Below are 12582 nucleotides of genomic sequence, written 5' to 3' on the forward strand. Positions count from 1 at the left end.
ATTTAAATAGAAGTTCATTGAATTAAAAGGCTAATCAATTTACCGGATTGAATTATTGATTGCTTGAATGGTGTGTGGTTGTTGATAAAAATGATTTTTGAAAGTTGATTTGGTTAAATATTATGAAAGGTGGTTTTCTTGGTTTTGGAGTTAATTTGATAAAGAAAATGAAGCGGCATTGGAAATGATCTGAGATATTGAAATTTGGTTTTGTTAATTTATCGGAAATGATTTTGAGAATTAGAAATAAATTGAGATATGAAAATGATTTGATTTTGGAAGCGGTTTGATTTTGAGTTAGTTTGATTTTGAAAAAGATTTAATATTAGGATTGGTTTGATTTTGTAAATGATTTGCTATTGGAGTTGGTTAGTGTTGGAAAAATGTTTAATATTGGAATTGATATTGAAAAAATGAATTTATATTGAAAATGGTTGAAATTGAAAATGGTTTGATATTGAACTTGTGATATCGGCATTAGTTTAAAAATTGAAAGTTTCGTTTGAAGTGGTTATTTGGAAAGATTTGATTTTAAGAAAATGATTATGTCTTGAGTTTGCTTTATTTAGAAAAGAATGAATTATGTTTTGAGTATGAATTTTTTATGAACGAAATGGGAGGTGTGATAATTAGAATGAAGGATGATGAGGATTGATTTTAAAGTCTAATTGTTGAATGAATTGAATGATATTGAGGATGGATTTGAAAATGAAATTGAATTTGATTGAGATATATGTGACCGGGTAAGAGGCAGTGGCATTGTCCACTTGCTCCAGGTATAAGTTGAGATTCGGGGTAAGAGGAAATGGCGTTAGTCACTTGCTCTGGATAAGGTTGAGATTATGGGTAAGAGGCAGTGGTGTTGGTCACTTGCTCTGGATAAGATTCGAGACTTCGAGTAAGAGGCAAGGGCTGAGCTCTGTCATCGTTTGCTCCGGGTTGAGAATTCTAACACCTCCTGGGGTAAAAGGCGAGGGGTGAGGTTGTCCCCCTGCTCCGGGTATGCGGGTAAGATGCAAGGGTTGCGGTTTGCTCCCACTTGCTCCGTATTTGGTGTTCTGTCCAGGGTTTGCTATCGAACATGTCGGGTTTGGCTATATAACCGATAGATGAGACTCATCGGGCATAAGGCAGACATGCATCATATGCATTTGCATGCTTTGTTTGGGTTTGAATTTGTTTTGGTTTGTCTAATTGCTTAATTGTTATTAACTGCTATCTAAGTTATTTGTTGTAACTGCTATCTATACCAGAGTTTTTCTTGTCTATTTTGCCTGTGTGTTTTTCTGGTGTGGTACTTTTGAGATTGAGTTTTGGTGCTGAATTGATGATAGTGTTGATTGATTGCGTGATTGGTTTCTGATTGAGGTTTAGTTAAGTATGAAAAATCAAGCTGGTTCAGCATAGACTTAATGAACCTATGCTTGGAATAGATTGGTCATTCATACAGTCTAGAAAACTTTTAAGTTTTTTCTTATAAGAAAAGAAAGGTTTTGAATTTTTGAATATTAAACCGTTGATTTTCAAAAGATTCACAAGACAAGCGATGATCACTATGTCTGAAAATAGTTTTTTTTTTAGATATCTTCTTATGACAATTTTGAAAAATCCATGGTGAGACCATGTGGTTAGGTTCTCACCCCCTTATAGCTTTCTCTTTTCAGGAATTGGATGAAGAAGTTTATGAAGAGTTTAATTGCGTTTTGCTTATATGATTTAATTACATTAGTTTAGTTGTTATTTGTTTATTCCTCGCCATTAATATTGTATCTTGTAAAGAGGGTGAAGAGCTATATGGTTATGTTTGTAAGTTATTGTATAAATAAACTAGTTATTGTATGTGTGTGTATATATATTTAAGTGGTTGTGATTGATTTCTATGTATGTATGTATGTATGTATGTATGTATGTATGTATGTATGTATGTATGTATGTATGTATGTATGTATGTATCTGCATTTTCAATTAAAAAGTATTTTCAATTTTTAAAAGAATAGTTTATACGGTTTTGAGTTTTTCAAAGGCTCATATTTTATTATTATGTATGTGGAAGTCGTCGTAATACTCCTCACTATCAGAGTGACACAGTCGAAAGCGTGAAATTTTGATAGTAAAGGTGTTACAAAGATCACTGATGTAGATCTCGAGAAAGACACAGTGACGCACTAATTGTTCAATGATGTAGAAGCGTTGATGACCAGACAAGCACTAAGTTGTCCTTGAAAAGCCTGAAAGTAATGGATGATAGTGCAATACCCTAACTTTTAGCACCTCATGATCGTACCAAAAGCTCAAGCGTTACTTACCTCTAAACCTTTTTGTTATATACTATCTTTATTTAATATTGAGCTTTGTGAATACGAACCAAAGTTTTAACCAAGAAAACGAAGAATCGGTACTTTAAACCATTTAAGCAAATATATATATATTTTCACGTAGCATTATATAAATAGACTTGTTCAAATTTTCTCAAATACCAGTCCTACCCCTTTAAAAACCAAAACAATAAACGACGAGGGAAAAATAAAATCTAACAACTTAACTCGTAAACATAATCTTCTATGCTCCTATAGCTCCGCACTAAACCTTCGCACCTGTAGTTGAAAGGGGGTGGAAAAGGGGGTAAGAACTGGAAAGTTCTTAGTAGGATCGGGGTAGTTAGTTAAGTCCGTTTTATTATTTGTTACACAGGAACTCCACAACAGAATACTTACAATCTTCAACAGAAGGCCAATAACAGCAAACCTCATAATACAAACAACTTTAACAAACCAAAGATACAGAAAAAATTACAAGTCAAGAAGCGCACACACACAATCACAGAAAACACATATCATAAAGAAATTTGCACACATAAGCAAGACAAACAATGCATATGTCTTACTGGCTGTGAGCTCATGTGTCGGTTATATCGCCAGAACCCGACACATCTAGCAGCTAACCCAAATATCGTCTCTCTGACATGCCTCCACACTCTTGAGATATAGTGCCCATCACACTCTCGGGATATAGTGCCCGCCACATTCATGGGATATAGTGCCCGTTGCATCTCTTGGGATAAAGTGTTCCCACACTCTTGGGATATAGCGCTTGCCATGCTCTCGGGATATAGTACCCATCACACTCATGGGATATAGTGTCTAATACACTTTACAACAGAGAGAAAATTTACACATACTCATCACTGATCATCCTCATTCATACTTCATTTACCATATTCATTCATTAACTCATATATGTATATCTGGCATACCCGCAACATTTTCGCATTTTCTCAATTAATCATAATCATTTAATCATATCAATCATATTTCAATAGCAATTCATCATTTCAATTAATCGGCATCATTTCAGCCTCGTACATCTTATACTCATCCTTCTACACTTTCTTAGCTCATTTAATATCAACTTAACTCCAAAAACCAAGAAAAAATCACTTTTCAAATCGCTTCTAATAAATCAACTAATTCCAACAGCAAAAATAATTTCTTTAATAATTTAAAATCAATTAATATAATTCTTAAAGCTTTTTAAAAATTCATTTTGACCCCAAACTTTTTAGAAATTACACTTTAATCACTAAACTTTTAAAAAAATTTCGTTTTAACCTCCAAACTTTCTTTTAATTAACTTTCACCCCCCAAAATACATAACTCTCAAGTAAACAACAATAATTCATCAATAATTCAATATAAACGTAATCAAACTCAAACAATAATCAATCACAACATCAAATCACTTATTTAATACATATTTATTCATTGAGAAATTTACTGAAACTCTACTTTCCTGTAAAAATTAAACAACGGAAATTTTAAAAAAACTTTTTGATCGAGCTGCTGAAGAAAAAACGTTAAAAATTGTCTGTACCTTTTAAAATTCTAATTGGCCGAACTCCAAAAAAAAGAGAACTACGTCACCATCAATTTTTACCGAATAAAAATAACACCAACATATAGAGAAGGAAAATATAAACACTTTTATTAAATTAAATTTTTTATTAGAGTTACAAATTGCAAAAAATCGAAACAGGAAGATCAAAAGAAGTTACGATTCTCTCCACATGCAAGTTCGCTCTCTCTCTCTCTCTCTTTTTTCCCAAAGTAATTCGATCATGCAGGAGGATCAAAATGGAGTTGATAAGTGATGATGCATAATCAAGGGTCAGTGGTCATTAAATGAGGAAAGGCATGTGTCATCGTTTTATATATACATTTATGCATAAAAAGCCACGTTTCAAATTTTATTTCTTTATTCTCTTAGAGGGCCAAATATTCTTTCTTTGTTCCCTTACCAACCCTAAATAATAATAATAATAATAATATTTTTTTTTATTTTTTTTAAAATATTTTATTATAATAAAAATAATTTAAAAATTTAAATGAATTTTAATTTTAAAATATTATAAAATTTAATTTAATTATTTTTAAAAAATAATTTTTTTAAATAAAATAATAAATCATGAATAACTCATTATTTAATTTTTAAAAATTTAAATTGTTATAAATAATACATTTCTTACAGCGATGGGGAGACCACTGTAACCTAAGATTGTGTTTTGGGAATGGAGAATGACTAAAACCTTGTTGAGAGTAGAAGAACCTAGCTCGAAGGATGATCATTGAAGGATGATCATTGAAGCACGCTTTCTTTTTTCCCTAGCATCAAACGACGACGTTTTGGTTGACTTGGTCAAATTTTGATTCGGTTTAACCGACTAATTTCTTATTATTTCAGTGATTTACAAACGGTTTTAAAATTACCAATTTCTAACTCCAAAACCAAACCATATTACTATTTGGTTCGTAACTAAATTGATCCAACCGATCAATCTAATTCGATTTTTAGAACTATGGTATACAAGTCAAAAGCCACACACTAGATTTTCTCTTTTTTGACATAACACACTTTTGAAAGCTAATAACATATGTGTATATATATAACAATGAAATTTATATATAATTTATTTAAATATAAATAATATAAAATATTATTTTATTTTTAATTATAATAATCTATTTATTGAATCACTAAAAAAATATTGTATTTATTTATTTGTATTATTTAAATTAAATTTTATTTTAATTTTATATATGTATTTTTTTAATTTTATTATATTTTAATTTTTTTATTTAATTATTATCAGATTGAGAAAGTATAGAAAATTAATGGAGTATCTGTACAATAAAAATTTAGAGATGTTTAATTCAGTAAGATATCAGATGTTTATTATCTATGGTATTCAGATAGTTATTCTGAATAGTATAAGTGTATTGTGTTTAAAAAATTAGTAATATTTTATCTTAAATATTTATTTTTTAATTCATATTAAACTAAATAAATAATTCATTATACACATTATATAAATACTTTATTGACTCCTTAACAAAATTCTATTGGATTAAATAGTTGGACCAATAATCCACTAATTGAACCATTACCTCGGTGACTTGGTTCGGTAATTTAGCCTAATCGATTACGATTCGATTTTGATAAGCATGCAGTCTAAACCCCTACGCCCTAAACTTCTCGCGCAGCCCCCAATCACTCCCTTCTCTTCGGACACGCTCTCAGCTGTGGTCACCGAACCCCAACCCTTACCAGTGCCCTCACTTCACTTGCCGTCGCCGCACCGTTAACCTCGCCTCCGTCGCGCCTCTTCGCCGGTCGCCGATCGCCTCTGCCGTGCCGTTTCGTCCGTCGCCGTTCTCCTCGCCGTCCTCCTCACCGTTACCTGCTTGTTCGTCCCTGCCGGTGCGTCGCTGCTCTGCTCTTTCGTCTCTGCCGTTTGCTGCTCCTTCGTCCCTGCTGGTGCGTGGCTGCTCGGTCTTCTTGCTCGTTGGTGAGTGATTCTTATTGTTAATCTTATTGTTATTTTGTTTGCTGACCTTGTTGGATTTTGTTATTTTGTTATTTTGTTATTTCCCTTGTGAAGAAACTGTGTCAAATATGATTAGCTAGGAACTAATAGTTAGTTAGAGATTATTGTGATTAAATACAAATGGAAGGAGGAAGGGCTTAGTTTGCTTCTGCTTTGCTTGCAATTTAGGTTCACTACTCATCTTCATTAAACACGATGAAATAAGTGGCTTGCATGTGATTGGTTGCCGATCTTGATTTATGTTTGTTCCTTTTTGGATCTTGGACATACATTTGCCTAAAAACTTGTAATATGTGACTGTTGAAAAGGATTCGCTGCATCTTTATAGGTTATTCCCTTGAAGCTCCTTGCTTTCCTTTGATAAACTGTTCCACTAAATTGGACCTTAATCAGAATTTAGAATTGTGAATATTTAAAGAAAACTGTCAAGTCTTATTATTACATTTTTCTCTATGTCTGGACAATACAATCAACATAGACCCCTTTATTAAATCATTCACATTAACATATTACTCTTTTCTCTCTATTTAATTATTTATTTATGCTTGTGTTTTACATTGCTCTATGCATTTATGTATGTAATATGCAAAGGTTCCTGATTATTTATTTTTTGTCTTCATCCTTTTAGTAAATTAGTTGGAGGGAGGAGGACTCACCATATGGAAAGCTTTACCCAACAGAAGGTTCAAAGATACGAAGAATTCGTTGATCGTCGCTTGAAACCTGATCTTCAACGTGCTATTGATGAGCGGTATTTGTCTTATATTTGTTCATTTTGTTTGTTTTCTGGTTCAAATAGATGTGTATATATACCTTATTGAATAATAATGTTGGTTTTCTGCAATTAGCATAAGCTCTAGTAGGATATATATGATGCCATTGGATTTATTATGAGTTGGAAATCAAAGGAGTTACATAGTTTCATTCTTGTTGACATGGCATTGTTTAGGTATTGTGCTACTATATGAATTTAGGATTAATTTTGTAATTTCCCTTGAAATGGATTTATAGATGCTGTTTATATGTGCATACATAAGTATGAATGTTTCTCGTCTGTTGCATGTGTTTCCACAGTTTTTCTTACCTATTTCCTTTGTTCTTCTTTTTGCAGGGACAAGGTCTTTGAACAACAGAAAATTTTGTATCCTTTTTCAGTTTTATGTATTCTGGTGACAGATCAATTAGGACCACCACCATATTTTTTTATCATCCATGGCTTGTAAAATCCGTGGTTAAATCAAAGCCCCCTATCATGTGGATCATGCCAATAAGCTGATTTAGGGATTAGTTTGCAATTTGCATTCCAAGACTGACTCTTCAAACTAAACTGTTCATCATTATTACATACTACATAGTTTTAGGAATTTCCAAAGAGAAAAAAAATATTTAGGTATCTAATTATTTATATATTCATGTGAAACTTGGTATATTACATACCATCAATGAATTCAATGTTGCACTCTATAAAGTTCCTCGTGTTATAAATGGATTCACTTGACTTTTTGTTCTCAGTGCTGATTTGCGAAGAAACATTGAAAACCTAGAGAAGAATAGTGTTACCAGTCTAAGAACTCTGGTCAATCTTGGATCCGAGGTGTACCTGCAAGCAGAAGTGTAAGTCGTCATCATATCATATTTTCACTTTATTTCACTGCTGTTTTTCTTTTCTCAGATTTGGTGACCAATTGCATTTTTTGATTCTTTAAATTACATATTTTCTTTATTTCTTTTGACTTTGTTCTTGGCATACATGTGTTTTATCATCAATCCTTATTACGAAGCATATGTTATGTGTTATAAAGATATATGTATCTACTTTTTAGTCATTACTCACTACCATATTCTCATCAAAGATATATGCTACATGGTTTAAACTTTCATATCTGCTTTATCTTTCTTTTGTGAACCTACAACCTTGCAAACTAAGAGCATTTCCAATGCTTGGTTTTATTTCAATTTCATTTTGGATCCCACAAAATGTCACATTAGCATTTGTCCAACCACATCTCATAAATAGTTATTTGAGACTAAATATGAGATTTTTGACTCTAATGTTTGGTTTTAATTCATTTAAAACTTTATATGAAGTGACAAAATTTAATTGGTTCTCCACCAAAGTGAAACTGTCTCTCTAAAGTGAGACCGATTTCATTTCATCAATTATCTCCAATGTAGGGTGACATTTCGAACCATTTCACTTCATGTACACGACAGATTTGAAACTCTAAAGCACTGGATTGGAGTTACTCTAAGAAACCTCTCCCCACGTAGCCCACTCCTTTATCTTTTCACTTTTGCACCAATAAATATAGACCTTCTTGTTCTCTCTTTAATCTGGTGAAATTCCCATTTTTAATCTATGTTAAATGTTGATGAAACTTTGCAGGCCCAATACACAATATATTTTTGTGGATGTAGGGTTGGGATTCAATGTTGAATTTACTTGGTCTGAAGCTTTGAACTACATACAGAAAAGGGAAGAAAGGATAACTAAGTAAGATATTTTCACTTAACATACTTTGTATAGCTGAAACATCAACATCAATCTGCCTTATTATGCCTTTCCAGGTCTGCTTTTGAAATTTTAAGCAACAATATATGCCTTACTTAAATGGAGTGGTTTAAAGGACAATGGATTGGAACAAAAACTATAGTAAAATTGTAGCCCAAGATCCTCATGTTTTCTGTGCTGAACATTGTCTGCATCAATAACCACCATGAATGTTTTATTATACATCTCAAATTAAGTGATAAACATGAACTGAACTACTTGATTTTCGTTAGACATTGACATTAGTACTATGGCTTGGAGGTGTGGTAAATGATCATATTCAAGATTTAAGTGCAGTTCTTATGTTGAGTATGCTGAGGGAATTTACTTATGACAAATTTTGTGCATCTTTTCTTTTCATCTTGCATGATTTTTGTATGTGGTTAGACTGAAAGGTCGAAGCTGATCATTGATCAGTGTATAGAATTACTCTGGCTTGTAAGTTGGAACACTTAGGGTCCGTTTGGAAAACTTCAAAAGCTATTTTTTTAGCTTTTGACTTATAAAAAGTTACATTAATAGTGTTTGGTACAATTTTTTAGATATGCTTTTAACTTCCCAAAAAGTTATTTAAGAGCTTTTGAAGAAGTTAAAAAATTTGACTTCTCCTATTTTCAAAAGCTATTTTATCACTCCTATTTAATACACAACTTTAAAACAAGTACTTCTATAATAACTTTCCAAATACAAAATAACTTATTTAAAAGTTACTATTAATAAAAGTCCTTATATTTTAAGTTCCTTTTTCAAAAGAACTTATTTATGAAGTTTAGCCAAACTGGCCCTTGGTCACTTACCAAGTCCTCATTAAAAGAGTGATTAAAAAGGCTAGAGTAGCAAAAATAAAGAAAATATAGCTTGAGCATTTTGGTGTTATAAAAGGATGTTAGGATGGTATCTACTTAGCGCGTGGATCAAAATTTTGAAACTATGTCTCGTCCTTTTGGCCTGGGAACATTTATATATATATGCAGTAATGCAGATACTTGTGACTTTTAGTAATGTAATTGAATCTGTGAAGATTTTAACTTCTTTGTTCTACTCTGGCAATCCATTGTGAACAAATCTTTGCCCATTTATTCTCTTTTTGTCTAGACGGGGGCAATGAGTTTCTCTTATTTGCTTTTCTGTTTAAAGTTTGAAAATAATGCTAATTGGTTTTAATAATAATGTTGCAAATTCAAATTTAGGACATGGCTTATTTATTTCAGGCAAATAGATGAGTACAATCAGTCAATTGCATCAATTAAAGCGCAGATCAAGCTGGTATGTTTTGTTGAAGGTTTATCTGTTGTTATTATTATTATTATTATTATTACAAAACCCTGCTCTCCTAGTCCCTATTCGCTCTGGCCATTCTTCCCACTAGAGGGATGGTACTTGGTCCCATTATATTTTGTGAAATATTGGCAATGTTGGCTAGTGTTGTATGGCATAATAGTTGCAGACTTGAGCCAGAGTTGAATTTATTTTGAAATTATTTTAGCAAAGTTGTAATTCTATCCAAATATTAATTTTACTTTGTTTAGGGTTATGAGAACTTTTTCTTCCACTATTTCAACGTAGGTTCTTGAAGGGATTCGAGAATTACTACAACTTCCAGCTGAGAAATCATTACCAGAGCGGAGTTTTTGATGCTTACCGAGGATAATTCCAGATCATTCATCTTTAGTCTCTTCTGAACAATTGTAAATTCTGGATCATTTATGTTTAGTCTCGTGAACAATTGTAAAGGAACAATGCAATGCAATGATGTAATCATGTGAAACAGGGCAAAGATTGGTATTTATCCAGTACGAAACGTTGCATCTTTTGGTCTTATAATGATTAAACACGAAACGAAAACATTGATTAAGAACCCAAAGGGCCAAGTCCGTTCATCTGTGATTCTTTTTAGTTGAAATGCTGATCCTAATATCTGCCTAACATTCTGCAGAATGAAGATGCCGAAGTTTTTATACTTCTAAAATACATTTAGATAAAGGAACTTCTTTTAGTGGTATGAAACTATGAATGGCTTACCTCAGGAGACACAAAAGTATACCCTTCTTACCATACAAAATATTTTTTGACCCTTCAAATTGTGGGATCAAGAAAGGTCAAATTCAAAAAGTCTTACTACTTCATATCTTAAAATTGGGGTTTTGCCCCACTTTTACTCCAGCTGTTAATGCCCCGTTGTTTGGATTGTTCTTCCATGTTCTGACAGGGTGCACTCATAAATTTCTTTTATTGATTTTGCTTTCTAATTTTTCAACCGCTAAATTGTTGAACACGATTCTTGTGTGTTAAAGATGTCTAATTCAAATATTTGATACAGTTTTTCTTGTTTCGAATTGGAGTCAGTGTGTTAGTTGGATACAACGTCATTGATGGAAATGTAGCCAATTTTTAATGCTGAATATGGCATCACTGTACGTATTTTGAGTTATTAATTTATATAGTCATATTCATATATCCATATAAAATCATATAAATATATGAATAAATATTTAATTGTAATATTTGGTATCAGTATATATTACGATCGTATTACACAGAATATATTATTATTACACACACACGCACATATATATTTCGTATAATATATGTTAAATGTATTTTACAAAATGTCCGGATTTATTAAGAAGTTTTAAGTATTCTTTATATTATATAGAGGAAGGTCCCACGAAAATAGCATGCCATTTACTTCGTACGAAATTAAGTTGAATTAAAAAATTTACACGTTCGCAACTGGTCTATCATATATTTTTTCCTAAAAAATAAAGTATTGTTTTTATAAAAAATGTTAAAGTTGTCTCTAACATTTGAATCGTCCTATTTAAGTTCCCAACGTCCCCAACTTTTTAAAATTGACTCAATGTTGTCCTGCCGTTAGGAATTTGTTAACAGAATTGACAGCGAGACAAAATTGAGACGATTTTAAAACGTTAGGAACTTAATTAGGACAAACACGTTAGGGACAAAAACGATACATAGAAATAAATTTTAATTTTATCTTTCAATAATATCAATTTTTTACGGTACATAATTATTCAATTATTTTTTAATCACATCTAAGTAAATTACAGTTAATCACTTTAATTTTATTCTAAATAAATTTATTTTTTTATAATTTTACTCTTAAAAATTTTTATTCATCATAAAATGTTTGTAGAATGACTATTACATAAACTTGTGGGGAAAAAAATGATACATATACAATAAAATAAGGGCAATGTACTTATATAAAATAAAAGAGAGAAAGCTTTACCTGAATGCAACATTTGCAAAGTCCTTACGTTGATGTCCTTTTTTATTATTATGTAAACCGTGGGAGCTAACCACGGTTTCAAATTTGCATGTAAACTGTTGCAACCTGGCACGGTTTATGAGTGAATCAAAATGAACATAAACTGTGGTAGGTAACCACGGTTTAGGGAGAAAGAAATATGACCATAAAACCCTGTAACCTGGCACGGTTTATGAAGGGTTTTTTAAATGCATAATCCCTTGTAGGCTGCCACGGTTTATGAGGAGAAGAATTATATATATATATATATATATATATATATATATATATATATATATATATATATATATGAGCGAGATTCAAGCTGCTGAAGAGATCATTATCACACAATGGCAAGTGGGGAAGAGAGTTTTCTTGTCTTAGTGCATTGCTCTGAGAAAATTAAAAGAAGCAAAAAATATGGTGTGAAGTTCACTGACAGAGAACCATTGAGTGTATTCATCAGTTCATCAAGCACTTTGTCAGATGTAAAGAACAGCATCTTGCAGAAGTTTGGGGGTACTTAGGAGCAAGTGGGTGAAGAAGCTATTCTACAAGATTCCCATCGCAGTTGTCTCGACCAGTGTTAAGTATGATACGTTTGTGCTAGCAGCTGATGAAGATATTAGGGTTCTGTTTCATTGTGTTAGGAGCTTTCCGAAGGTCAGAATACATGAGCTGTATGCGAAGTTGGAGGTTGGTGTCGATAGTTCTGAGGCATCAGCTCTAGTTCATAGCTCGACTGCCGCAAGCGGTGCGTCTAGTTCGATGCCTGCGGCCGGACCATCTTTTCCGCAGGTCGCATCCCCTTCCTTCGCGGCTGATTTAGATCGAACAGAGGCAGTTGGTTCTGTACCGTTGGAGAATTCTGGGGTCTGG

General features: G+C 32.3%; 1 protein-coding gene across 1 annotated transcript; it reads left to right on the forward strand.

Annotated features, from left to right (window-relative positions):
* The first annotated feature begins 5403 nt into the window (after positions 1-5403).
* Positions 5404-10290, forward strand: LOC112750344 (uncharacterized). The gene is made up of 7 exons (XM_025799041.2): positions 5404-5842; positions 6510-6632; positions 6993-7022; positions 7394-7495; positions 8268-8375; positions 9644-9698; positions 9999-10290. Exons 2-7 carry the CDS (start codon positions 6541-6543, stop codon positions 10065-10067), a joined length of 456 nt encoding a protein of 151 aa, XP_025654826.1. The 5' UTR covers positions 5404-5842; positions 6510-6540; the 3' UTR covers positions 10068-10290.
* Positions 10291-12582: the final 2292 nt, after the last annotated feature.

The sequence above is a fragment of the Arachis hypogaea genome, chromosome 15 (assembly GCF_003086295.3).
Source record: "Arachis hypogaea cultivar Tifrunner chromosome 15, arahy.Tifrunner.gnm2.J5K5, whole genome shotgun sequence".
Classification (NCBI taxonomy): domain Eukaryota; kingdom Viridiplantae; phylum Streptophyta; class Magnoliopsida; order Fabales; family Fabaceae; genus Arachis; species Arachis hypogaea.